Source organism: Oncorhynchus nerka, linkage group LG26, assembly GCF_034236695.1.
Source record: "Oncorhynchus nerka isolate Pitt River linkage group LG26, Oner_Uvic_2.0, whole genome shotgun sequence".
NCBI lineage: Eukaryota > Metazoa > Chordata > Actinopteri > Salmoniformes > Salmonidae > Oncorhynchus > Oncorhynchus nerka.
Genome location: NC_088421.1, coordinates 34100394 through 34126225, shown reverse-complemented (window position 1 = coordinate 34126225; position 25832 = coordinate 34100394). Strand labels below are relative to the sequence as shown.

At 45.2% G+C, this 25832-nt stretch overlaps 1 protein-coding gene across 2 annotated transcripts in view; it reads right to left on the bottom strand.

Annotated features, from left to right (window-relative positions):
* Positions 1 to 25832, bottom strand: part of LOC115127490 (septin-9-like) — a 197642-nt gene that overhangs the window by 158106 nt on the left and 13704 nt on the right. Inside the window, exon 2 of one of the 2 annotated variants that reach the window (XM_065010505.1) lies at positions 8673 to 8744. In XM_065010505.1, the coding sequence (XP_064866577.1) occupies positions 8673 to 8744 (72 nt within the window). Of the gene's footprint in view, positions 1 to 2885; positions 3024 to 8672; positions 8745 to 25832 lie in introns of those variants that run through there. The other variant, XM_065010508.1, reaches the window with a different exon arrangement.

Genomic DNA, 25832 nt, shown 5'->3' with positions numbered 1-25832 from the left:
CATCATGCAGAATACAGCATCTGCTGTACATGTCCCTCTATAGTGACAGTTATCAGTTGTTATCATCGTGCTGAATACAGCATCTGCTGTACATGTCCCTCTATAGTGACAGTTATCAGTTGTTAGCATCGTGCTGAATACAGCATCTGCTGTACATGTCCCTCTATAGTGACAGTTATCAGCTGTTATCATCATGCTGAATACAGCATCTGCTGTACATGTCCCTCTATAGTGACAGTTATCAGTTGTTATCATCATGCAGAATACAGCAGTTGTTATCATCATGCTGAATACAGCATCTGCTGTACATGTCCCTCTATAGTGACAGTTATCAGTTGTTATCATCATGCCCTCTGTATATAGTGACAGTTATCAGTTGTTATCATCATGTGAATACATGTCCCTCTATGACAGTTATCAGTTATCATCATGTCCCTCTATAGTACTGAATACTGAATACAGCATCTGCTGTACATGTCCCTCTATAGTGACAGTTATCAGTTGTTATCATCATGCTGAATACAGCATCTGCTGTACATGTCCCTCTATAGTGACAGTTATCAGTTGTTATCATCATGCTGAATACAGCATCTGCTGTACATGTCCCTCTATAGTGACAGTTATCAGTTGTTATCATCATGCTGAATACAGCATCTGCTGTACATGTCCCTCTATACAGTCTGACATGTTATCAGTTGTTATCATCATGCTGAATACAGCATCTGTGTCCCTCTATCAGTTATCAGTTGTTATCATCATGCTGAATACAGCATCTGCTGTACATGTCCCTCTATAGTGACAGTTATCAGTTGTTATCATCATGCTGAATACAGCATCTGCTGTACATGTCCCTCTATAGTGACAGTTATCAGTTGTTATCATCATGCTGAATACAGCATCTGCTGTACATGTCCCTCAGTTATAGTGACAGTTATCAGTTTATCAGTTATCATCATGCTGAATACAGCATCTGCTGTACATGTCCCTCTATAGTGACAGTTATCAGTTGTTATCATCATGCTGAATACAGCATCTGCTGTACATGTCCCTCTATAGTGACAGTTATCAGTTGTTATCATCATGCTGAATACAGCATCTGCTGTACATGTCCCTCTATAGTGACAGTTATCAGTTGTTATCATCATGCTGAATACAGCATCTGCTGTACATCCCTCTATTTATTTTGATTTATTTATTTTTTTAACCTTTATTTAACTAGGCAAGTCAGTTAAGAACAAATTCTTACTTTCAATGACGGCCTAGGAACAGTGGGTTAACTGCCTGTTCAGGGGCAGAACTTGCAACCTTTCGGTTACTAGTCCAACGCTCTAACCACTAAGCTACCCTGCCGCCCCGCTATAGTGACAGTTATCAGCTGTTTAAGACTAAGTATGTGTTTTTCTCCTAGAAAAATGACAAATCACTCCTACAAACAAAGGAAGCAAACTTTAAAGTGTGTCATATTCCACTGTATTCAGGCCGGGCAACAAGTACATTTACACAGTGGTTTGATAAGATGCTCTCATTCAGCATAGTATACAGTCATTTGAGATTGAAGGTGCATGGTTGTGATCCCTGATGTGTGCGGTCAAAACACAGTGTGACCAGTCAGTGGATGGTCAGATATCGTGTACACATACACATGATCACACGCACACATGCATGAACACACACAAACACACACACACTCCTGCAGAAGCTATTACAGCTCCCTGAAGGAAGCACCTGGAAACGGGGGCCTCGTTGGTGATCTCACCCTGGTCCAGGCTTCATCCCAAATGGCACCGTATTCCCTATATAGTGCACTACTTTTGACCAGGGCCCATAGGGCACTATATAGGGAATAGGGTGCCATTTGGGACGCAGACCCAGACTTTAAACAGTAGGTGCTACAGGACAAGGAAGGGCACTTGTGTTGTCTGCCCCCCATTCTCTGTTTTCTACTTTCTATTTTTTACTGAGTCTTTACATCTGTTGTAAAAGTTTTTACAATAATCCACAAACACTCATGAAAGCACCATTAAGGGACGGTGTTTCTCCACTGATGATTTTAACATACACACACATCCACATACACACATTCACAGACAAACTGAAGCCTAATGCGTTCTCTATGGACACTGATGACAGATGCACTTTATGAGGAAAATCACATCAACTTCAGGAACAAAGTGAGAATAGTGTGGAAAAACCGTCCCCCTGCCAATAGAGAGTATCTCTACCCACACTGACGGTCGGTCGCCACCGGAGCCACGGGGGACAGAAGTAGTACTGTTCAAACATCACTTTTCCTGTTTTCACACCACAGACGAACATGAGAGGAGGACTACGGACCTACAGATGGAAATTAGCTTCATAGCTAGCTTTAACACATTTACGTTGATGTGAACACTGAAATGTTGATTCGTGTGCACTGTCCCTGTCAAGATAATTCAATGAAACAATAGATAACTGAGTAAGTAAGTCACCCAGAGAAGATAAGAGCGTCTGCTAAATGACTTAAATGTAAATGTAAATGTAAAGAGAAAGAATCAAGGAGCTGCACAGCTCTGTCCCACTGTCCTGGCTGTCACCCAGATTAGATGACTCTGTGCCGGTCAGTCTCACACACGAAACCCTAGCTACTGGAACTCATTGACCAGACAGCCAGAGAGAAAGAGAGAGACAGAAAGACAAAGAGACAGACAGACACATGGCAAAGGACAGGTCCTAAAACCCTCTACGCTGTATCTGCAAACTGCAGCTAAGCTAAAGCTTTAAAACCAGAAAATACAGAGGGGAAAAGACCCAGACTCTGGGTGTTTCAATAGATAGTTCAATGAAGAGCTGAAAAGTACTATTCCCCTGTGAGGAGAGTCCAGTTTGGCTGAGTTCCTGTGTCATACCTGAGAATTTGTCCCCCTCCATATCCAGATCACTCCCTCCACAGCCTCATGAAGTGTCTGCTTTCTTCCTCTCTCCTTCTGGACTTCCCCTTTCTCTCCCCCCTTGCTAGCTCGATCGCTCGCGCCCTCTCTTCCTCTCTTTTCCTCTCCCCAGTCTTTCCCTCCCTCCCTCCCTCCCTCCCTCCCTCCCTCCCTCCCTCCCCCTCCCTCCCTCCCTTTCTCTCTGTCTTTTTCTCTCCCTCTTTCTCTCTCTCTCTCTCTCTCTCTCTCTCTCTCTTCTCTTTCTCTCTCTCCACTGTTAGATTTTTCAGTCTGTTCTGCTAATGAATGCATCCAGAATTACGCCATGCCCATGTGCTGATCATATGGAGCTCTTGATATTATTTCTTTTCATTCCCACCCTCCATTCCCTCTCCTCTTCTCTCTCCCTGTCTCACTCTCTCTCTCCCCCTCTCTCTCTCTATCTCTCTCTCTCTCACTCTATTTCTCTGTTTCTTTCTTTCTTTCCTTCTTTCTCTGCCTTGCCATAAGACTGTAGCAGCATTGTCTCAGAAACCCTGAAGGACCATGTGATGTGAGCTCCTTAGAGTTAGTTTAAAATAACCCTCTCCTCTCCATGGCCCCAACAACCCACTGTCTGATAGACCCGTCTGTACAGCAACAGAGACCATAGAGTCTTGGCATGTCTATCTATGCAGAGATAGGATTTGGGTTTTGTAAACTGAATGCTGATTGACTGACAGCCGTGGTATATTATACCATATACCACAGGTACGACAACAATTTTATTTTTACTGCTCTAATTAAGTTGGTAACCAGTTCATAATAGCAATAAGGCATCTCAGGTGTGGTATATGGCCAATATACCATGGCTAAGGTTTGTATCCAGGCACTCCGTGTTGCGTTGTGCCTAATAGCAGCTCTTGGCCTTGCTATATTGGCCATATACCACACCCCCTCAGGCATTATTGCTTAAGTATGCTGTATCACTACTATACAATGGAAAAACTATATAAAACAGAAGCGGGGGAAGTCCCTCCCTCCCTCCATCTCTCCCTCCCTCCCTCCCTCCCTCCCTCCCTCCCTCCCTCCCTCCCTCCCTCCATCTCTCCCTCCCTCCCTCCCTCCCTCCATCTCTCCCTCCCTCCTCCCTCTCTTTCTCTCTTTCTCTCTCTCTCTCTGTAAAAGGTGCTTGACATCCATCCACCTCTTTGTTCAGGAAACACAGGTGAACCCTAACCTTTGGCACGTCCCTCACACTTGCCTGGGGGTCATTTGGCGTGTGGGTGTGTGTGAGAGGGAGAGATCAAACACACCCAGGCGTTAAAAAAAGCAGCTATCAGGCTGCAGTGTTGCACAATGCAAACCTCACCTTCCTAAAGCAACCAGGAGTGTGTGTGTGGGGGGCAGTCAGGGTCACTTCAGCCAGGGCTGTCTAAAGCATTGCGCAACAGGAGAGGACAGTGGACCAGAGTTTGGGTCTAAGTGCCTATCAAAACACAATAGTAATCTGAATCACATATCAACTAGCAGCTTCACAATGAATGGCTGATAATGTTACTGAACTACATGATCTAGATCACAGGCTGTCCCAAATTGCACCTTGTTTCCTATGTACTAGTGCCCTACTTTTGACCAGGGCCCATAGGTAAAAAGGTGCCATTTGGGACACAGGCTCAGTGAACATAATGGAGTGAGCCATGCTAGTAACACAGTGTGACTGCTTCCTCCCCTATAGAGATCAGTCTCCTGACTACTAACTGAAGACAATCACCCAGAGGGCATGGCCATGGACAATACAGCCACTGTCAGAGACACTATTCAAACACTACAGATAGACTCCTACCAGTCCTGTGTGTGTGTGCATTGGTGTGTTTTTGGTTTTACTATCTTTGTGGGGACCAGAAGAACTCACAAGGTTAAACAAGGACATTTTGCCGCTTCCCTCAAGGAAAAAGCTATTTTAGGCTTAGGGGTTAGGTTTAGGGTTAGGGTTACAAGGGTTAGGTTAGGGGTTAATAAGAATGTGAGTCCTGTAAAACAGCACTCTCCTCCTAAGGCCCATCTACCTCCTGTCTGCTCATAACTCCGCCCCACCAGGAGGGGCTTTGTGTGGGACATCTCAACCCACCCAGCCCCCTCCCTCACATCCGGGCACAGGGCACACACCCCCTGTCAGCCTCCATAGTCTCCCCCACCCCACCCTACTCCCATGCTCTGACACACATGCCCTGCAGAGACAGCATCAGGGGGGTCTGCTGACAGGATGGGTCTCATTCACACCCCTAAGCACTTCCCATAACCCAGTCTGCCTGTCTACCTGTTAGCTCTGCCTGTCTGTCAGTCTGCCTGTCACACACGCACACCTGAGAACTCAAACACACGCAAGCACGCACACACATAAACACACACACATACACACACATACACACATACACTGCTAATAATAAAAATTCCTGTGTATATTCCTATAACCCTGTCTGTCAGTGTGTGTATCCTAGCCTGTCTGTTAGCCTACATAGTACAGTATCTGGCTGCCTCATTGCCTGTCAGATTCCTGTGGCTTGAGTGCACATCCTGCAAGGACATGTGCTCATACACAGGCTGTGTGTGTGTCCCTTTCCCCGACTCGGTGCTCCAGGCGCTACCCCCCCTCTCTCTGAATTGCTGATGCTGCAGAAGGAGTTTGTTCTTCCCACTGAGAGGAGGAGGCCTCAGTGGTGAGCCACAGCCACAGCCTGCAACCTCATGCCAGCGCTTGGCAGTTACCCACACACGTGCACACACACACATTAACACACACACACATGAACACATACACAAACACACGCACAAACACCCACCTACGCACGCACATGCACACACAGTAGTAGTAGTAAATAGTGAGTGTTCATTTCGATCATTATCTCAATCTATCTCACTGTTGTACCCATGCTCTTTCAATCTTTCCCACTGAAACCCAGTGCTCACAGTCAGTATCTAAATAGTATGTGTGAAATGCTTGATATTGTATGTGATGTAAACCGAGAGGTCTACTTTCTTGGGGATCTGAATAGTGACTGGTTTTCATCAAGCTGTCCACTCAAGAGGAAGCTTCTCAATGTAACCAGTGCCTGTAATCTGGTTCAGGTTATTAATCAACCTACCAGGGTGTTTACAAATACTACAGGAACAAGATCATCCACATGTATCAATCACATTTGAACTAATACTGTAGATCTTTGTTCTAAAGCTGTATCCGTACCCATTGGATGCAGTGATCACAATATAGTGGCTATATGCAGGAAATCCAAAGTTCCAAAAACTGGGCCTAAAATACTATATAAGAGATCATACAACAGATTTAGCTGTGACTCTTATGTGGATGTTAAAAATATTTGTTGGTCTGATGTCTTTAATAAGGAGCATCCAGATGCTGCACTTCATGAATTTATGAAATTGCTTCTTCTAGTTATTGATAAACATGCACCTGTTAAGAAACTGACTGTTAGAACTGTTAAGGCTCCATGGATTGATGAGGAATGAAAAACTGTATGGTTGAAAGAGATGAGGCTAAAGGAATGGCTAATAAGTCTGACTTCACATCTGACTGGCTGACTTACTGCAAATTGAGAAAGTATGTGACTAAACACAACAAAAACAAAAATAAACTATTATGAAGCCAGGATCAATGATATAAAGAAACTTTAAATGAAATTATGGGCAGAAAGACAAATTCAACTCCATCTTTCATTGAATCAGATGGTTTATTCATCACAAAACCATTTAATATTGCCACATATGTTTATGATTACTTCATTGTCATAGTGGGCAAACTTAGGCAGGAAATGCCAACAACGAACAGTGAGCCATCGTATTCATGCATAAAAAAACAAATAATGAAAGAAAAGCATTGCAAGTTTGAAATTGTAAAGTTAGTGTGGGGGAGGTGGACAAATGATTGTTATCGATCAATAATGACCAACCTCCTGGCATTGACAATTTAGATGGAAAGCTACTGAGCTATCTGTCATATCTTTAATCTGAGCCTAGAGGGAAGTCTTTGTCCTCAGGCCTGAAGGGAAGACAAAGTCATTCAGCTACCCAAAAGTGGTAAAGCGGCCTTTAATGGTTCTAACAGCAGACCTATCAGGTTTCTGCCAGCTCTTAGCAAACTGTTAGAAAAAAATGGTGTTTGACCAAATACAATGCTATTTCTCTGTAAACAAATTAACAACAGACTTTCAGCATACTTATAGAGAGGGGCACTCAACATGTACTCCACTGACACAAATGACTGATGATTGGTTGAAATATGTTAGATTTCAGTGCAGCCTTCGATATTACTGACCATAACCTGTTGTTGAAAAAGCGTTATGTCTTTTCAACCTCTGCCATATTGTGGATTCAGAGCTATCTAATAGAACTCAAAGGGTTTTCTTCAATGGAAGTTTCTCTAATGTCAAACATGTAACATGTGGTGTACCGCAGGGCAGCTCTCTAGGCCCTCTACTCTTTTCTATTTTTACCAATGACCTGCCACTGGCATTAAACAAAGCATGCGTGTCCATGTATGCTGATGATTCAACCATATACTCATCAGCAACCACAGCTAATTAAGTCACTGAAACTCTTAACAAAGAATTGCAGTCTGTTTTGTAATGGGTGGCCAGTAATAAACTGGTCCTGAACATCTCTAAAACTAAGAGCACTGTATTTAGTACAAATTATTCCCTAAGTTCTAGACCTCGGCTGAATCTGGTAATGAATGGTGTGACTGTTGAACAAGTTGAGGAGAGTAAATTACTTGGCATTTCCTTAGATTGTAAACTGTCATGATCAAAACATATAGATTCAATGGTTGTAAAGCTGGGGAGAGGTCTGTCTGTAATAAAGAGATGCTGTGATTTTTTGACACCACACTCCACAAAGAAAGTCCCGCAGGCTCTAGTTTTGTCTTATCTTGATTATTGTCCAGACATGTGGTCAAGTGCTGCAAGGAGAGACCTAGTTAAACTGCAGCTGGACCAGAACAGAGCAGCATGTCTTGCTCTTCATTGTAATCAGAGGGCTGATATAAATACTATGCATGCCAGTCTCTCTTGGCTAAGAGCTGAAGACTGACTGCATCACTTATTTTTTAAAGAAACATTAATGTGTTGAAAATCCCGAATTGTTTGCAAAGTCAATTTATACACAACTCTGACACACACACTTACGCCACCAGAAATGCCACCAGTGGTATTTTCACAGTCCCCAAATCCAGAATAAATTCAATAAAATGTACATTATTGTATAGAGCCATTATTGCATGGAACTCTGTTCCATCTCATTTTACTCAAATAAACAGCAAACCTGGTTTCAAAAAACAAATAAAGCAACATCGCCTCTGTGTATGTATTGATATGTAGGCTATGCGTGCTTCAAAACCATTTCTTGGTGTAGTTCTGTTCTTGTCTATTAATGTTCTGTATTATGTAATGTTTCATGTTTTGTGTGGACCACAGGAAGAGTAGCTGCTGCTTTTGCAACAGCTAATGGGGATCCTAATAAAAAAACTAATATCTAAATCTCTCTCCATCTCACCCTCACTATGTCTGTCTTAATCATCCCTCTCTCCTCTCTCAAGGGGAATATGTGTGATTCATTCCTACCTGCTTACTGTAACATATCGGTCCATCTGTGCAACAGTACCTGTTTCGTGGCTCACTTCTCAGAAACCCTGATAAAGTCTGCATGCTGACGAAATACAGTTTGTTACTTTCACTAAATCTGGTGGATTCCTCAGATAGAAACAGTATGACTTACTGGGACTGGTGATGGAAGAAGAACCTTCTCTGTCTGTCCTCCTCAGTCTCCCACTGGTGGACCTGGCAATACCTGTCACCCAGAGGAAGATAGAGAGAGAGGAGGGAGGGAGATCAATAAAGGTCATACATTCTATGTTGCATAATACCATTATAACGTAACACTACATATGCCTGCAAGTTAACAACACTAAAACCCACATGGCTGATAACCTGACAACAGAGAACCCAGTGACATCCATCACAGATCCTAGGTGACACTGACCAGCTCTGGAATCACCGGGATGCCTTCTGGCGTTCCACTACGGCTTTCCATACAATGCTGACCGGGAGAGACCTATTCTATTCCAGATCGATACAGGGTGTGTTCTGTTCTGTACTGATCATTCCTTATTCCAGTCCAGGAGAGTTGAGGTGTGTGTGTGTGTGTGTGTGTGTGTGTGTGTGTGTGTGTGTGTGTGTGTGTGTGTGTGTGTGTGTGTGTGTGTGTGTGTGTGTGTGTGTGTGTGTGTGTGTGTGGACTGTAAAGTAGATCCTGTGTAGACTGTTGGTCTCTTTGTAGAATGAGAGGTCATCAGAGGTCACAGAGTTCAAAGGTCAACTTGGTCAACCAAGTTGGTAAAGGAGACGAGTGACAGGAGACGAGAGGGAGAGGGTGTTGAAATGGTTGTGGGACAGATTCAAACCAATGCTGGAGTGGTATACAGTATGTGTTCCAGGGGCAGCAGCTTAGACTGCTAGACCACCCTAGGCAACAGTAAGTATCTATTTCTAAAGAGCTGGTGATGATGTGATGATGGCCACGGATTCATTGTTTGATCTGATTTGTAGCTTGGTGATTCAGAGGGGTCACACATGCCACAGGGGCAACCATCATAAGAGATCAGGGATTTAACCCAGTCAGTACTATTCAGATGAAATGACTCCAACTTGTGGTTACTGAGTCAACTGACCCATCCTGTTCTGGCTCCTCCTTTAATTGAGACACTTCCTTTCTCAGTTCTGTCCTGTATGACATCATTCACCATCATGACCAAGAGATGTGGATTCCTCTCTGAAGTGTCACCAGTGTCTTTAGAGCGACATAGACAGCTGAGGGACAGGAAGGAAGACTAAAGGAGTTCTGACTGTAGGTTACTGAATACTGTGGGAGGAAGTCTAAAGGGGTTCTGACTGTATGTTACTGAATACTGTGGGAGAAAGACTAAAGGGGTTCTGACTGTATGTTACTGAATACTGTGGGAGGAAGTCTAAAGGGGTTCTGACTGTATGTTACTGAATACTGTGGGAGGAAGACTAAAGGAGTTCTGACTGTAGGTTACTGAATACTGTGGGAGGAAGACTAAAGGGGTTCTGACTGTATGTTACTGAATACTGTGGGAGGAAGACTAAAGGAGTTCTGACTGTATGTTACTGAATACTGTGGGAGGAAGACTAAAGGAGTTCTGACTGTATGTTACTGAATACTGTGGGAGGAAGACTAAAGGGGTTCTGACTGTATGTTACTGAATACTGTGGGAGGAAGACTAAAGGGGTTCTGACTGTATGTTACTGAATACTGTGGGAGGAAGTCTAAAGGAGTTCTGACTGTATGTTACTGAATACTGTGGGAGGAAGACTAAAGGAGTTCTGACTGTATGTTACTGAATACTGTGGGAGGAGGACTAAAGGGGTTCTGACTGTATGTTACTGAATACTGTGGGAGGAAGACTAAAGGAGTTCTGACTGTATGTTACTGAATACTGTGGGAGGAAGACTAAAGGAGTTCTGACTGTATGTTACTGAATACTGTGGGAGGAGGACTAAAGGGGTTCTGACTGTATGTTACTGAATACTGTGGGAGGAAGACTAAAGGAGTTCTGACTGTAGGTTACTGAATACTGTGGGAGGAAGTCTAAAGGAGTTCTGACTGTAGGTTACTGAATACTGTGGGAGGAAGTCTAAAGGAGTTCTGACTGTAGGTTCCTGAATACTGTGGGAGGAAGACTAAAGGAGTTCTGACTGTATGTTACTGAATACTGTGGGAGAAAGACTAAAGGGGTTCTGACTGTAGGTTACTGAATACTGTGGGAGGAAGTCTAAAGGAGTTCTGACTGTATGTTACTGAATACTGTGGGAGGAAGACTAAAGGAGTTCTGACTGTATGTTACTGAATACTGTGGGAGGAAGTCTAAAGGAGTTCTGACTGTATGTTACTGAATACTGTGGGAGGAAGACTAAAGGAGTTCTGACTGTATGTTACTGAATACTGTGGGAGGAAGTCTAAAGGAGTTCTGACTGTATGTTACTGAATACTGTGGGAGGAAGACTAAAGGAGTTCTGACTGTATGTTACTGAATACTGTGGGAGGAGGTCTAAAGGGGTTCTGACTGTAGGTTACTGAATACTGTGGGAGGAAGTCTAAAGGAGTTCTGACTGTATGTTACTGAATACTGTGGGAGGAAGACTAAAGGGGTTCTGACTGTATGTTACTGAATACTGTGGGAGGAGGTCTAAAGGAGTTCTGACTGTAGGTTACTGAATACTGTGGGAGGAAGACTAAAGGGGTTCTGACTGTATGTTACTGAATACTGTGGGAGGAGGAGCCTGTGAGATAAACAAGATCCCACAACACACAGTGGGGAAATGGCTGCCTAAATATAATCCCCAATCAGAGACAACGATAAACAGCTGCCTCTGATTGGGAACCATACCAGGCCAACATAAAACAACCTAGATTACCCACCCTCGTCACACCCCGACCTAACCAACATAAAGAATAAAAAGGCTCTCTATGGTCAGGGCGTGACAGTGTGTGTGTGTGTGTGTGTGTGTGTGTGTGTGTGTGTGTGTGTGTGTGTGTGTGTGTGTGTGTGTGTGTGTGTGTGTGCGTGCGTGTACATGTGGGAGTTATAGGATAAAGGACACCATACAGACAACAGCACCAACGACACATGTATAACATGTGAGCTCATCCCTCACCCTGTTACATACAGTACCTATAACCCATTAAAGCACAGGCCTCTCTCACACAGGCCTCTCTCACACAGGCCTCTCTCACACAGGCCTCTCTCTCACACAGGCCTCTCTCACACAGGCCTCTCTCACACAGGCCTCTCTCACACAGGCCTCTCTCTCACACAGGCCTCTCTCACACAGGCCTCTCTCACACAGGCCTCTCTCACACAGGCCTCTCTCACACAGGCCTCTCTCACACAGGCCTCTCTCACACAGGCCTCTCTCACACAGGCCTCTCTCTCACACACACATTTGGACATCCTAGACATACTAGACAAGATGACACGCGCATGTATGTCTTTGGTTGTAAGACAGATCTCTCTGTTATGTCTTTCTCAATGTCTATGTGTGAGAGAGCAAAGAAAAATGAGGAAGAAAACTAACATCCACTGGATCCCACAGACTGCTGTTTGCTCTGGAATTTGTCTCTGTGGCCACAGAAAGCAATGCCTGACTCTCCCAGACTGACCGACATCAGAGAGAAACCAACAGTCCAGTAACTTCAGAGAAACAGCAGCAGCACAGCCAGCCACGCTCTAATTCCTCCTCCAACTGACCAAACAACAGACCGGCCAGAGAGAGGCTACCAGACCAGACTAGCTGAGTCCAGAGCCATTCACTTCTCCTGCCAGATAGATACAACTAACATTCAGAGACCCAGTGAAGCTACCAGTACCAGACCAGATCAGCTAAACCCAGAGAAAACACCCTCACTCAGCTAAACAGAGCCTGGTAACATTGTACTGAAGCAGGGTTGGATGAGAGCTCGACAGAGCGACTACTCTCCCCTGCCACTAACCAAATGTGCCTCTCCTCCCTGCTCCTCTAGACCACAAATGGCCCAGTTACCATAGCAACAGTAGCAACAGGCCTATGAAACTATGCGGCACACATGCACACACATACAGACACACACACACACACACACACACACACACACACACACACACATACATACATACACACATACATACATACATACACACACACACCTCTGCTAGCTCAGACAACAGATGATTTATTTACTGTAATCCCTCACTTAGACTCAGTTTACTTCCCAAATGGCACCCTATTCCCTATATAGCCATTAGGATCCCGGTCAAAAGTAGTGCACTATAAAGGGAATATGGGTGCCTTTTGGGACGTATCATAGCTTGACTCACCATTCACTGTCACTGTAAGTAATGGGGATTAATGATTTAAATTGGGAATTGATCATTGTTATCTAAACTGTGGCTTGGCAGAGAGCTTTAGACTAGGGCTTTGAATCAAAATGATGTTCAGTCCTGGAGAGGCTATGGTTGTTATAGAACCATGTTCAGTCCTGGAGAGGCTATGGTTGTTATAGAACCATGTTCAGTCCTGGAGAGGCTATGGTTGTTATAGAACCATGTTCAGTCCTGGAGAGACTATGGTTGTTATAGAACCATGTTCAGTCCTGGAGAGACTATGGTTGTTATAGAACCATGTTCAGTCCTGGAGAAGCTATGGTTGTTATAGAACCATGTTCAGTCCTGGAGAGACTATGGTTGTTATAGAACCATGTTCAGTCCTGGAGAGGCTATGGTTGTTCTAGAACCATGTTCAGTCCTGGAGAGACTATGGTTGTTATAGAACCATGTTCAGTCCTGGAGAGACTATGGTTGTTATAGAACCATGTTCAGTCCTGGAGAGGCTATGGTTGTTATAGAACCATGTTCAGTCCTGGAGAGGCTATGGTTGTTATAGAACCATGTTCAGTCCTGGAGAGGCTATGGTTGTTATAGAACCATGTTCAGTCCTGGAGAGGCTATGGTTGTTATAGAACCATGTTCAGTCCTGGAGAGGCTATGGTTGTTATAGAACCATGTTCAGTCCTGGAGAAGCTATGGTTGTTATAGAACCATGTTCAGTCCTGGAGAGGCTATGGTTGTTATAGAACCATGTTCAAACCACCTGAGAATAAGGACATGAACTGAACAGCTGTGAGTCAATGAGGGATGTTGACATGTCAGTAAAGTACACACACCTGACCTGGGACAGGCAGCACATATATTTACAGTTATGAATGATGAGCAAGGCAGAGAAGCAAATTCATGTGTTTACCTTATTCTGTGACTAATGCTGGAGAGCCACAGAGAGCTACAGCTCGTGAAAGGTGAATGGTGAGTCTAGAGTCTCTAGCACAACAACAGAAAGGCAGGGGAGGTGCTACATCAACACAACATAGCTGACACTGCAGAATCTCAATGGGAAACTAACAGACGCTAACTAATGAGAACTAGAGACAGCTAAATATGTACTACAACAACAACCAAATAGATTAGACATTAATAAAACATGTGTTCAGTACAAAAACCATCAAATAGATAAATATCGCATCCAAACTCTGTGAGACAGAGTAACACATGTAGGCCTAAGGACTACAAAACAGCCAACAATATACGGCATCAATTTGACATTCAGAATATGTTAAACAGAAAAAAACATGCAACAACCAAACCGATATGGCATAATTTGGCATTTAGTCAATGCTGCCAGTAGCTATAGGAGTCACACTGAGTTTAGGGAGTGGCCAGACAGATCATAGGTACACTGGCAGAGTACAACAGTGTTTGAGCCAATCATCAAGCTCCTGTAAAGCCTGAATGGAAAATAAAAGTGTGAGCAACCCCAGAGCGGAACCCACAGTGTTGTCGGAACAAAGGAGATGTGTGTGTGAGAGAGTGTGTGTTGTTGAAAAGCCCGGGACAAGACTGAACAGGTGAGTGAAGCGCTACAGGGCCCTCTACAGCTCCACACACAAAACAACCACACAGAAAGACAGGTGTGGCCCTCTCCACAACCACACACAGAGACAGCTGTGGCCTTCTCCACAACCACACAGAGAGACAGGTGTGGCCTTCTCCACAACCACACAAAGAGACAGGTGTGGCCTTCTCCACAACTCTACTCAGAGACAGGTGTGGCCTTCTCCACAACCACACAGAGAGGCAGGTGTGGCCTTCTCTACAACCACACAGAGAGACAGGTGTGGCCTTCTCCGCAACCACACAGAGAGACAACTGGGCAACTGGGTACTGGACTTCCTGACGGGCCGCCCCCAGGTGGTGAGGGTAGGCAACAACATCTCCACCCCGCTGATCCTCAACACTGGGGCCCCACAAGGGTGCGTTCTGAGCCCTCTCCTGTACTCCCTGTTCACCCACGACTGCATGGCCACGCACGCCTCCAACTCAATCATCAAGTTTGCGGACGACACAACAGTGGTAGGCTTGATTACCAACAACGACGAGACGGCCTACAGGGAGGAGGTGAGGGCCCTCGGAGTGTGGTGTCAGGAAAATAACCTCACACTCAACGTCAACAAAACTAAGGAGATGATTGTGGACTTCAGGAAACAGCAGAGGGAACACCCCTTATCCACATCGATGGAACAGTAGTGGAGAGGGTAGCAAGTTTTAAGTTCCTCGGCATACACATCACAGACAAACTGAATTGGTCCACCCACACAGACAGCATCGTGAAGAAGGCGCAGCAGCGCCTCTTCAACCTCAGGAGGCTGAAGAAATTTGGCTTGTCACCAAAAGCACTCACAAACTTCTACAGATGCACAATCGAGAGCATCCTGGCGGGCTGTATCACCGCCTGGTACGGCAACTGCTCCTCCCACAACCATAAGGCTCTCCAGAGGGTAGTGAGGTCTGCACAACGCATCACCGGGGGCAAACTACCTGCCCTCCAGGACACCTACACCACCCGATGTTACAGGAAGGCCATAAAGATCATCAAGGACAACAACCACCCGAGCCACTGCCTGTTCACCCCGCTATCATCCAGAAGGCGAGGTCAGTACAGGTGCATCAAAGCTGGGACAGAGAAACTGAAAAACAGCTTCCATCTCAAGGCCATCAGACTGTTAAACAGCCACCACTAACATTGAGTGGCTGCTGCCAACACACTGACTCAACTCCAGCCACTTTAATAATGGGAATTGATGGGAAATGATGTAAAATATATCACTAGCCACTTTAAACAATGCTACCTCATATAATGTTTACATACCCTACATTATTCATCTCATATGTATACGTATATACTGTACTCTATATCATCTACTGCATCTTTATGTAATACATGTATCACTAGCCACTTTAACTATGCCACTTTGTTTACATACTCATCTCATATGTATATACTGTACTCGATACCATCTACTGTATCTTGCCTATGCCGCTCTGTACCATCACTCATTCATATATCTTTATGTACATATTCTTTATCCCCTTACACTTGTGTGTATAAGACAGTAGTTTTGGAATTGTTAGTTAGATTACTTGTTGGTCATTACTGCATTGTCAGAACTAGAAGCACAAGCATTTCGCTACACTCGCATTAACATCTGCTAACCATGTGTATGTGACAAATAAAATTGGATTTGATTTGATTTGAGACAGGTGTGGCCTTCTCCGCAACCACACAGAGAGACAGGTGTGGCCTTCTCCACAACCACACACAGAGACAGGTGTGGCCTTCTCTACAACCACACAGAAAGACAGGTGTGGCCTTCTCTACAACCACACAGAGAGACAGGTGTGGCCTTCTCTACAACCACACAGAGAGACAGGTGTGGCCTTCTCTACAACCACACAGAGAGACAGGTGTGGCCTTCTCCACAGCAACACAGAGAAACAGCTGTGGCCTTCTCCACAACAACACAGAGAGACAAGTGTGGCCTTCTCCACAACCACACAGAGAGACAGGTGTGGCCTTCTCCACAACCACAGAGAGACAGGTGTGGCCTTCTCCACAACCACACAGAGAGACAGGTGGGGCCTTCTCCACAACCACACAGAGAGACAGGTGTGGCCTTCTCCACAACTCTACTCAGAGACAGGTGTGGCCTTCTCCACAACCACACAGAGAGACAGGCGTGGCCTTCTCCACAACCACACTAAGAGACAGGTGTGGCCTTCTCCACAACCACACAGAGACAGGTGTGGCCTTCTCCACAACCACACAGAGAGACAGGTGTGGCCTTCTCCGCAACTCTACTCAGAGACAGGTGTGGCCTCATACAGGTGTCATGTGAATCTCCTCACACAAAGCTAGAATGGCCCTTTTAACTCTGAGGGACTGCTACAAATCAGTTACAATATGTCAGGTTTATGATGGTGGTATGTAGGTTTCATGGTGGTAAATAGCCCTGTCACATGGCTGTTGACTCCCTCTTAGACGTCACGTAGGATTCAACAGCCATGTATCAGGGCTAGGTGGTCAAATGTAACACACAAATACCACACACTGTTTCACAACAGCTTAACCACATGTTTTCCCCCGACGGTTATACAGGTGAAGCATTTTCATGTTTTCATATGAACAATAAAGCTTCCTTTGGTGCTTCCCCAGTCCTTTGTTATTAGTGAACTGAAGTGTCTGAACAGCCGTGCTTCAGAACAATCAGTGTGTCATGTAGTGTGATTGAGTGATCCGACCGGTCAAGTGCAGGCCTCGTCAAACATGTGAAATGATGAGTTATTGGTTCTAGAGGACTGAGGAGAGAAAACAAGAGGATTTGGGGGAGAGGGCCGTCTCCTGCACTTTAAACCCTGTGACCCTGTAGTACACGCTCACACTAGTGCGTGTGAACACAAGCACACACAAACACACACACACAAACACACACACACACCTCAATGGCCCTTGATCCTTCTTGACTATATTTGTAAAGGAGGCTAGTCACTGTTTGAGCAGGAGGGCAGAGTTGAGCACAATCCATCCCCCTTCCCCATCCTCCCTCCTCCCCCCCCCCCCCCCCCCCCCTTCTCCCCCCAACCCTCCCTCCTCCCAACTCATCCATCTGACCCATTGTGTTTTATGGCCCTCATTACACATGTTCAGAGTATGCTGCAAACACCACGCAGAGTTTACACAGTTTCACAACTGGCCTGTGAAACAGAGGCTGGGATTGGACAACCAGGGGGGAATTGACTGGAGAGATGGTCATTTTTCATGTGTTTTCACAGCCCACAGAGCCCAGATAAGGTCTTTACCTAGTACTGACCGGGAGTAGACTGTGATCAGTAGTGTGAATAGTACTGACCGTGAGTAGACTGTGAACAGTACTGTGAATAGTAGTGACCGTGAGTAGACTGTGAACTGTACTGTGAATAGTACTGACCGTGAGTAGACTGTGAACAGTACTGTGAATAGTAGTGACCGTGAGTAGACTGTGAACTGTACTGTGAATAGTACTGACCGTGAGTAGACTGTGAACTGTACTGTGAATAGTACTGACCGTGAGTAGACTGTGAACTGTACTGTGAATAGTACTGACCGTGAGTAGACTGTGAACAGTACTGTGAATAGTAGTGACCGTGAGTAGACTGTGAACTGTACTGTGAATAGTAGTGACCGTGAGTAGACTGTGAACAGTACTGTGAATAGTAGTGACCGTGAGTAGACTGTGAACTGTACTGTGAATAGTACTGACCGTGACCCTGGACCGCACCGGGGACAGATTAATTTCTAAATGGCAATAAGACCAGTGAGCACTGATAAAGCTCATGCTGTTAAAGGGACATTCCACTTCACAATCTACATTTGTCAGATGTTTTCATAACCCAAAATTGGTGTTCTGTCGGGATAAATTGACATCCAGGCTTTCTGTTGTGTAGATTGAGCTACATGCCACAATCTACAATGAATGGAAAAGATAAGCCCCTTGTAGGTCTAGTTTCCTGGTTTGTGGTGCTCATACTTTCCATTCATTAGGTGTTGAGGCATATACAGTAGCTGGGTCGACACAGCCGATGGCATGGGATGTGGACGCATCTGGACATTAGAAAACATCTAACAAACTTAGAATTTTATTCATAGTATAATGCCCCTTTAAACTTGAAAACCGGTTTTATGAAAACTGAAAACTTTGAACACAAGCCTTTCTCTCACTCATCAAAACTCACCCAGGATTTTATCACCACTACTGACACAGGTGTGTTTAGTCACGATAAACTATCACAATCACACCAAAAACAGTAAATAACATATCAGTGAAGCAACATGATGGAAACAGATTTTTAAAGCCAGTTTTTATGATCTCAATAGGGAAACAGCCTGGAAGTAAGAGCAGTGAATAAAACAATGGCTTGTAGTGTAACAGATATGGATCGGCCTTCCATCTTGGCAGGGAGAGTAGAGATCAGTAACTAAAATTAACTCAGACTGTGTCCCTAATGGCACCATATTCTCTATGTAGTACTCTACTTTTAACCAGGGCCATAGGGCTCTGCACTATTATAGGGAATAGGGTGCCATTTGGGACCCAACCTCAGATTAAAAAGTCCATTGAGTTTCTGGGTTTGAAATTCTCTCTGGAACACTTGGTTCCTAGCCTGGAATCCGTGCTGATATGAGAAAATAAATAGCCTTGCTATAGAGAAAGGTCGCCGGAGGCAGACCTGGCTCTCAAGAGAAGACAGGCTATGTGCATACTGCCCACAAAATGAGGTGGAAATTGAGCTGCACTTCCTAACCTCCTGCCAAATGTACGACCATATTAGAGACCCATATTTCCCTCAGATTACACAGACCCACAAAGAATTCGAAAACATATCCAATTATGATAAACTTCCATATCTATTGGGTGAAATACCACAGTGTGCAATCACAGCAGCAAGATTTGTGACCTGTTGCCACAAGAAAAGGACAACCAGTGAAGAACAAACACCATACAACCCATATTTATTTATTTTCCCTTCTTTAGTACTTTAACTATTTGCACATCGCTACAACACCGTAATATAGACATAATATGACATTTGACATTTTTGATTGTTTATTTCACTTTTGTTTAATATCTATTTCACTTGCTTCAGAAATGTAAATATATGTTTCCCATTCCAATAAAGCTCCTTAAATTGAATTGAGAGAGAGGGGGGTCTATCTACAGTATATAAACTACAGGGTCATCTAAGGTTTAAGGGTAACATATTGAATTGAGAGAGAGGGGGGTCTATCTACAGTATATAAACTACAGGGTCATCTCAGGTTTAAGGGTAACATATTGAATTGAGAGAGAGGGGGGTCTATCTACAGTATATAAACTACAGGGTCATCTAAGGTTTAAGGGTAACATATTGAATTGAGAGAGAGGGGGGTCTATCTACAGTATATAAACTACAGGGTCATCTAAGGTTTAAGGGTAACATATTGAATTGAGAGAGAGGGGGGTCTATCTACAGTATATAAACTACAGGGTCATCTCAGGTTTAAGGGTAACATATTGAATTGAGAGAGAGGGGGGTCTATCTACAGTATATAAACTACAGGGTCATCTAAGGTTTAAGGGTAACATATTGAATTGAGAGAGAGGGGGGTCTATCTACAGTATATAAACTACAGGGTCATCTCAGGTTTAAGTGTAACATATTTGTTTGTGTTTGTTTATGTTGGCTTGTTTTTTTGTCACAGAATATTTTTTGGGGGAAACAATTCACTCCAATCCTGTTCTTGAAAACCTTAAGGGTGTGTGTGTGTGTATCTGTGTGTGAGTGTGTGTATGCATGCATGCGTGCGACACCACAAGAGATATGTGAGACACAGAGAGCGAGACAAAAAGACAGACAGACGGACAAAGCTCTTTGGCCTCATACAGTATGTATCACTATGTACTATAGAAGACACTAACATCATTACAGCTCTTCCTCAGTCAACCCCTCCCCTGGCATCATCTCACACCCCTGACAGACAGCTATCATCACAGAGCTGCATTCCTGTCTGGAGTCCCAGATAAACACAGAGTGGACACTTCAGACCTGGCTCCATACAGTATAGAGCACGGCGTATGGTAGGAAATGGAGACTAGGGCCTGTACTGTGTGTAGAGCAGATCACAGGACCAGGGGGGAGGGAGGACACTATAGATATAGATAGAGATAGAGATGCAGCATGTAAAGGCAATGTTGACACATTCACGGTAAACGGTGCAGAGAAGGAAATCAGCCCAAAAAAGGAAATTACCTGTAAATGTCAAGTGATCTACAACACGATTGGGATTGAATCCTGGCTGTAGTCTAGAATAGATTCCCTCTGTCTCTCAGAGTGGGAGAATGAAAAACGGATTGTAGCTCAGCTGTCGTCTATTCTTCTCCATACAAGACTCAAACATCCAGAAGAAGTGGGAAAACAAAGCTTCTGTCTTTATCTTAAAGCTGACCAGGCCTTCTGACGTGATGATAAACCACGTCATTAAACCCCGTCCATGTCTGGGCTCCCACGGACATCTCATCAGCATAATAATAACATCCAGGTCAACATCCATCTGTTAAAGCTGACCAGGCCTTCTGACGTGATGATAAACCACGTTATTAAACCCTGTCCATGTCTGGGCTCCCACGGACATCTCATCAGCATAATAATAACATCCAGGTCAACATCCGTCTGTTAAAGCTGACCAGGCCTTCTGACGTGATGATAAACCACGTTATTAAACCCTGTCCATGTCTGGGCTCCCACGGACATCTCATCAGCATAATAATAACATCCAGGTCAACATCCGTCTGTTAAAGCTGACCAGGCCTTCTGACGTGATGATAAACCACGTCATTAAACCCCGTCCACTGACATCTCATCAGCATAATAATAACATCCAGGTCAACATCCGTCTGTTAAAGCTAGAGATATCTCTTGTTTTGCACGGGCTGCGTCTCAAACCACCACATCCGTATCTGTGGTGGAAGGTGGCCTGGCTACAGCGGTGTTGGTGTATCTGTGGTGGAAGGTGGCCTGGCTACAGCGGTGTTGGTGTATCTGTGGTGGAAGGTGGCCTGGCTACAGCGGTGTTGGTGTATCTGTGGTGGAAGGTGGCCTGGCTACAGCGGTGTTGGTGTATCTGTGGTGGAAGGTGGCCTGGCTACAGCGGTGTTGGCGTATCTGTGGTGGAAGGTGGCCTGGCTACAGCGGTGTTGGCGTATCTGTGGTGGAAGGTGGCCTGGCTACAGCGGTGTTGGCGTATCTGTGGTGGAAGGTGGCCTGGCTACAGCGGTGTTGGCGTATCTGTGGTGGAAGGTGGCCTGGCTACAGCGGTGTTGGCATATCTGTGGTGGAAGGTGGCCTGGCTACAGCGGTGTTGGTGTATCTGTGGTGGAAGGTGGCCTGGCAACAGCGGTGTTGGTGTATCTGTGGTGGAAGGTGGCCTGGCTACAGCGGTGTTGGTGTATCTGTGGTGGAAGGTGGCCTGGCTACAGCGGTGTTGGTGTATCTGTGGTGGAAGGTGGCCTGGCTACAGCGGTGTTGGTGTATCTGTGGTGGAAGGTGGCCTGGCTACAGCGGTGTTGGCGTATCTGTGGTGGAAGGTGGCCTGGCTACAGCGGTGTTGGCGTATCTGTGGTGGAAGGTGGCCTGGCTACAGCGGTGTTGGCGTATCTGTGGTGGAAGCTGGCCTGGCTACAGCGGTGTTGGCGTATCTGTGGTGGAAGGTGGCCTGGCTACAGCGGTGTTGGCGTATCTGTGGTGGAAGGTGGCCTGGCTACAGCGGTGTTGGCGTATCTGTGGTGGAAGGTGGCCTGGCTACAGCGGTGTTGGTGTATCTGTGGTGGAAAGTGGCCTGGCTACAGCGGTGTTGGTGTATCTGTGGTGGAAGGTGGCCTGGCTACAGCGGTGTTGGTGTATCTGTGGTGGAAGGTGGCCTGGCTACAGCGGTGTTGGTGTATCTGTGGTGGAAGGTGGCCTGGCTACAGCGGTGTTGGTGTATCTGTGGTGGAAAGTGGCCTGGCTACAGCGGTGTTGGTGTATCTGTGGTGGAAGGTGGCCTGGCTACAGCGGTGTTGGTGTATCTGTGGTGGAAGGTGGCCTGGCTACAGCGGTGTTGGTGTATCTGTGGTGGAAGGTGGCCTGGCTACAGCGGTGTTGGCGTATCTGTGGTGGAAGGTGGCCTGGCTACAGCGGTGTTGGTGTATCTGTGGTGGAAGGTGGCCTGGCTACAGCGGTGTTGGTCAGACCTTGAGACATCCAGAAAGAGCCATGGGACTCATCTGTAGTCGGTACCGTCGATCTGACAACTTCTGTCTGTAGCGTCTGTAACAGTTTGGGATAATATGACCCCTCTATGAAAAGGTGAGTTTCCCATGAGCTCCAGGAAGCCCACAAGCCTCACAAGACATGTCTGAAAGTAGCCGGGTATGTCACGCCCTGGTCTAAGTATTTTGTGTTTTCTTCATGTATTGGGTCAGGCCAGGGTGTGGCATAGAGTTTTTGTATTGTGGTGTGTTTTGTCTTGGGATTTTGGTATGTGTGTATAGTGGGATTGTAGCTTAGTGGGGTGTTCTAGGAGAGTCTATGGCTGTCTGAAGTGGTTCTCAATCAGAGGCAGGTGTTTACCGTTGTCTCTGATTGGGAACCATATTTAGGCAGCCATATTCTTTGGTTGTATTGTGGGTGATTGTCCTGTGTGTCTTGATGTCTGGTTAGAGGTTAGTAGACACTTGTATAGGCTGTTTTCGTTTTGTAGTGTTAGTGTTTTGTTGTGTGTTACGTTTGTTTATTAAAGATGAATCGCAATAGACACGCTGCAGTTTGGTCCGACTCTCCTTCACCATTAGAAAGCCGTTACAGGGTACCAGCTAAAAACAATTATGGAAGTACACTACCGGTCGAAGGTTTTACAATACCTACTCATTCAAGGGCTTTTCTTTATTTTTACTATTTTATACATTGTTGAATAATAGTGAAGACATCAGAACAATGAAATAACACATATAGAATCATGTAGTAACCAGAAAAGTATTAAACAAATCCAAATATATTTTATATTTGAGATTCTACAAATAGCCACCACTTGCCTTGATGACAGCTTTGCACACTTTTGACCGGTAGTCTATATATGGAAGTAGTTTGTTGTAAAATATGGGTAAAAAAATATCAATAAATAAATGACTGATTTATTTATTTTTTGACTATCTGTTGTTCCATGTCTGAATCTGTTATTCAATGTGTTTCTACTGGCTAATAGCAGTAAGGCCAAATGATTTTTGTTTTTTTTATACCTAAAGGAGTCCTAAAGTGTGTGTGTGTGTGGGGGGGGGTTATAAGATAGAGGATGCCAGACAGACAGAAGAGCACCAACGACACATGCATAACATGTGAGCTCATCCCTCTCCCTGTTACACACAGGCCTCTCTCACACAGGCCTCTCTCACACAGGCCTCTCACACAGGCCTCCTCACACAGGCCTCCCTCACACAGGCCTCCCTCACACAGGCCTCTCTCACACAGGCCTCTCTCACACAGGCCTCTCACACAAATTGATGGTTTGGACATCCTAGGCATACTTGACAAGATAACAGGGCAAATAGTGTCTCTCAACAGAGTTTATAGGTTGACTTTCAAGTTCCATCTAATAATATCTTTACACACAGCAAATCAAAGCCTGTCTGTGGATATAAACAATGTTAAAAGCCATAATGCAGAGCGGTGCTTGCAATAAGTCAGAGGTAGTAGTAGTGTGTTTGGGCTTGGACTTGAAAGTGCATACCAGACCCAGGGATACCCTATTATGAGTAAATCAGTGCTGTGGGCTCTGTAAATTATGAGCCTGTGTGTGTGTGTGTGTGTCCTAGCCTCTTCTTTGTGTGGTTGTTATTCATGTGCAGGTTACTGATTGATCCGCCAGGCTGAGGGAGTGGCGTACAAGGCAGAGAACAGCTCCACATACAGGGCTCAGCTACCAGGGTCAGACACACACTGACACTAGCATGTGTGAAGTGAGCACCCTAATATTCAGTCTATGATGAATACAGTCAGACAAACACGCACTCTCTCAAATACACACACACACACACTCTGAAATACTGTAAAATAATACTGAGAGAAACATACAGCTCAGTGTGTGTATATACAGTATGCACACACACACACACACACCATCTATATCCCATCCCCACACAGACCCATATCCCTGTACAGTATCTCCACACACAGTTTCAGTTCTGATGTCAAACCCCCATCTCTGATAGTAGCCCACTCTAAACACCCCCACACTGATCATGAAGACAACCTTCTCCTAACACCCCCACACTGATCATGAAGACAACCTTCTCCTAACACCCCCACACTGATCATGAAGACAACCTTCTCCTAACACCCCCACACTGATCATGAAGACAACCTTCTCCTAACACCCCCACACTGATCATGAAGACAACCTTCTCCTAACACCCCCACACTGATCATGAAGACAACCTTCTCCTAACACCCCCACACTGATCATGAAGACAACCTTCTCCTAACACCCCCACACTGATCATGAAGACAACCTTCTCCTAACACCCCCACACTGATCATGAAGACAACCTTCTCCTAACACCCCCACACTGATCATGAAGACAACCTTCTCCTAACACCCCCACACTGATCATGAAGACAACCTTCTCCAAACACCCCACACTGATCATGAAGACAACCTTCTCCTAACACCCTCACACTGATCATGAAGACAACCTTCTCCAAACACCCCCACACTGATCATGAAGACAACCTTCTCCTAACACCCCCACACTGATCATGAAGACAACCTTCTCCCCTAACACCCTCAACACTGATCATGAAGACAACCTTCTCCAAACACCCCCACACTGATCATGAAGACAACCTTCTCCTAACACCCTCACACTGATCATGAAGACAACCTTCTCCTAACACCCCCACACTGATCATGAAGACAACCTTCTCCAAACACCCCCACACTGATCATGAAGACAACCTTCTCCAAACACCCTCACACTGATCATGAAGACAACCTTCTCCAAACACCCCCACACTGATCATGAAGACAACCTTCTCCAAACACCCCTCACACTGATCATGAAGACATTCTCCTAACACCCCAACCTTTCTCCAAACACCCTCACACACTGATCATGAAGACAACCTTCTCCTAACACCCCCACACTGATCATGAAGACAACCTTCTCCTAACACCCCCACACTGATCATGAAGACAACCTTCTCCTACCTGATCATCCTCACACCCCACACTGATCATGAAGACAACCTTCTCCTAACACCCCACACTGATCATGAAGACAACCTTCTCCAACACCCCACACTGATCTCCTAACACCCTGAAGACAACCTTCTCCTAACACCCCACACTGATCATGAAGACAACCTTCTCCAAACACCCCACA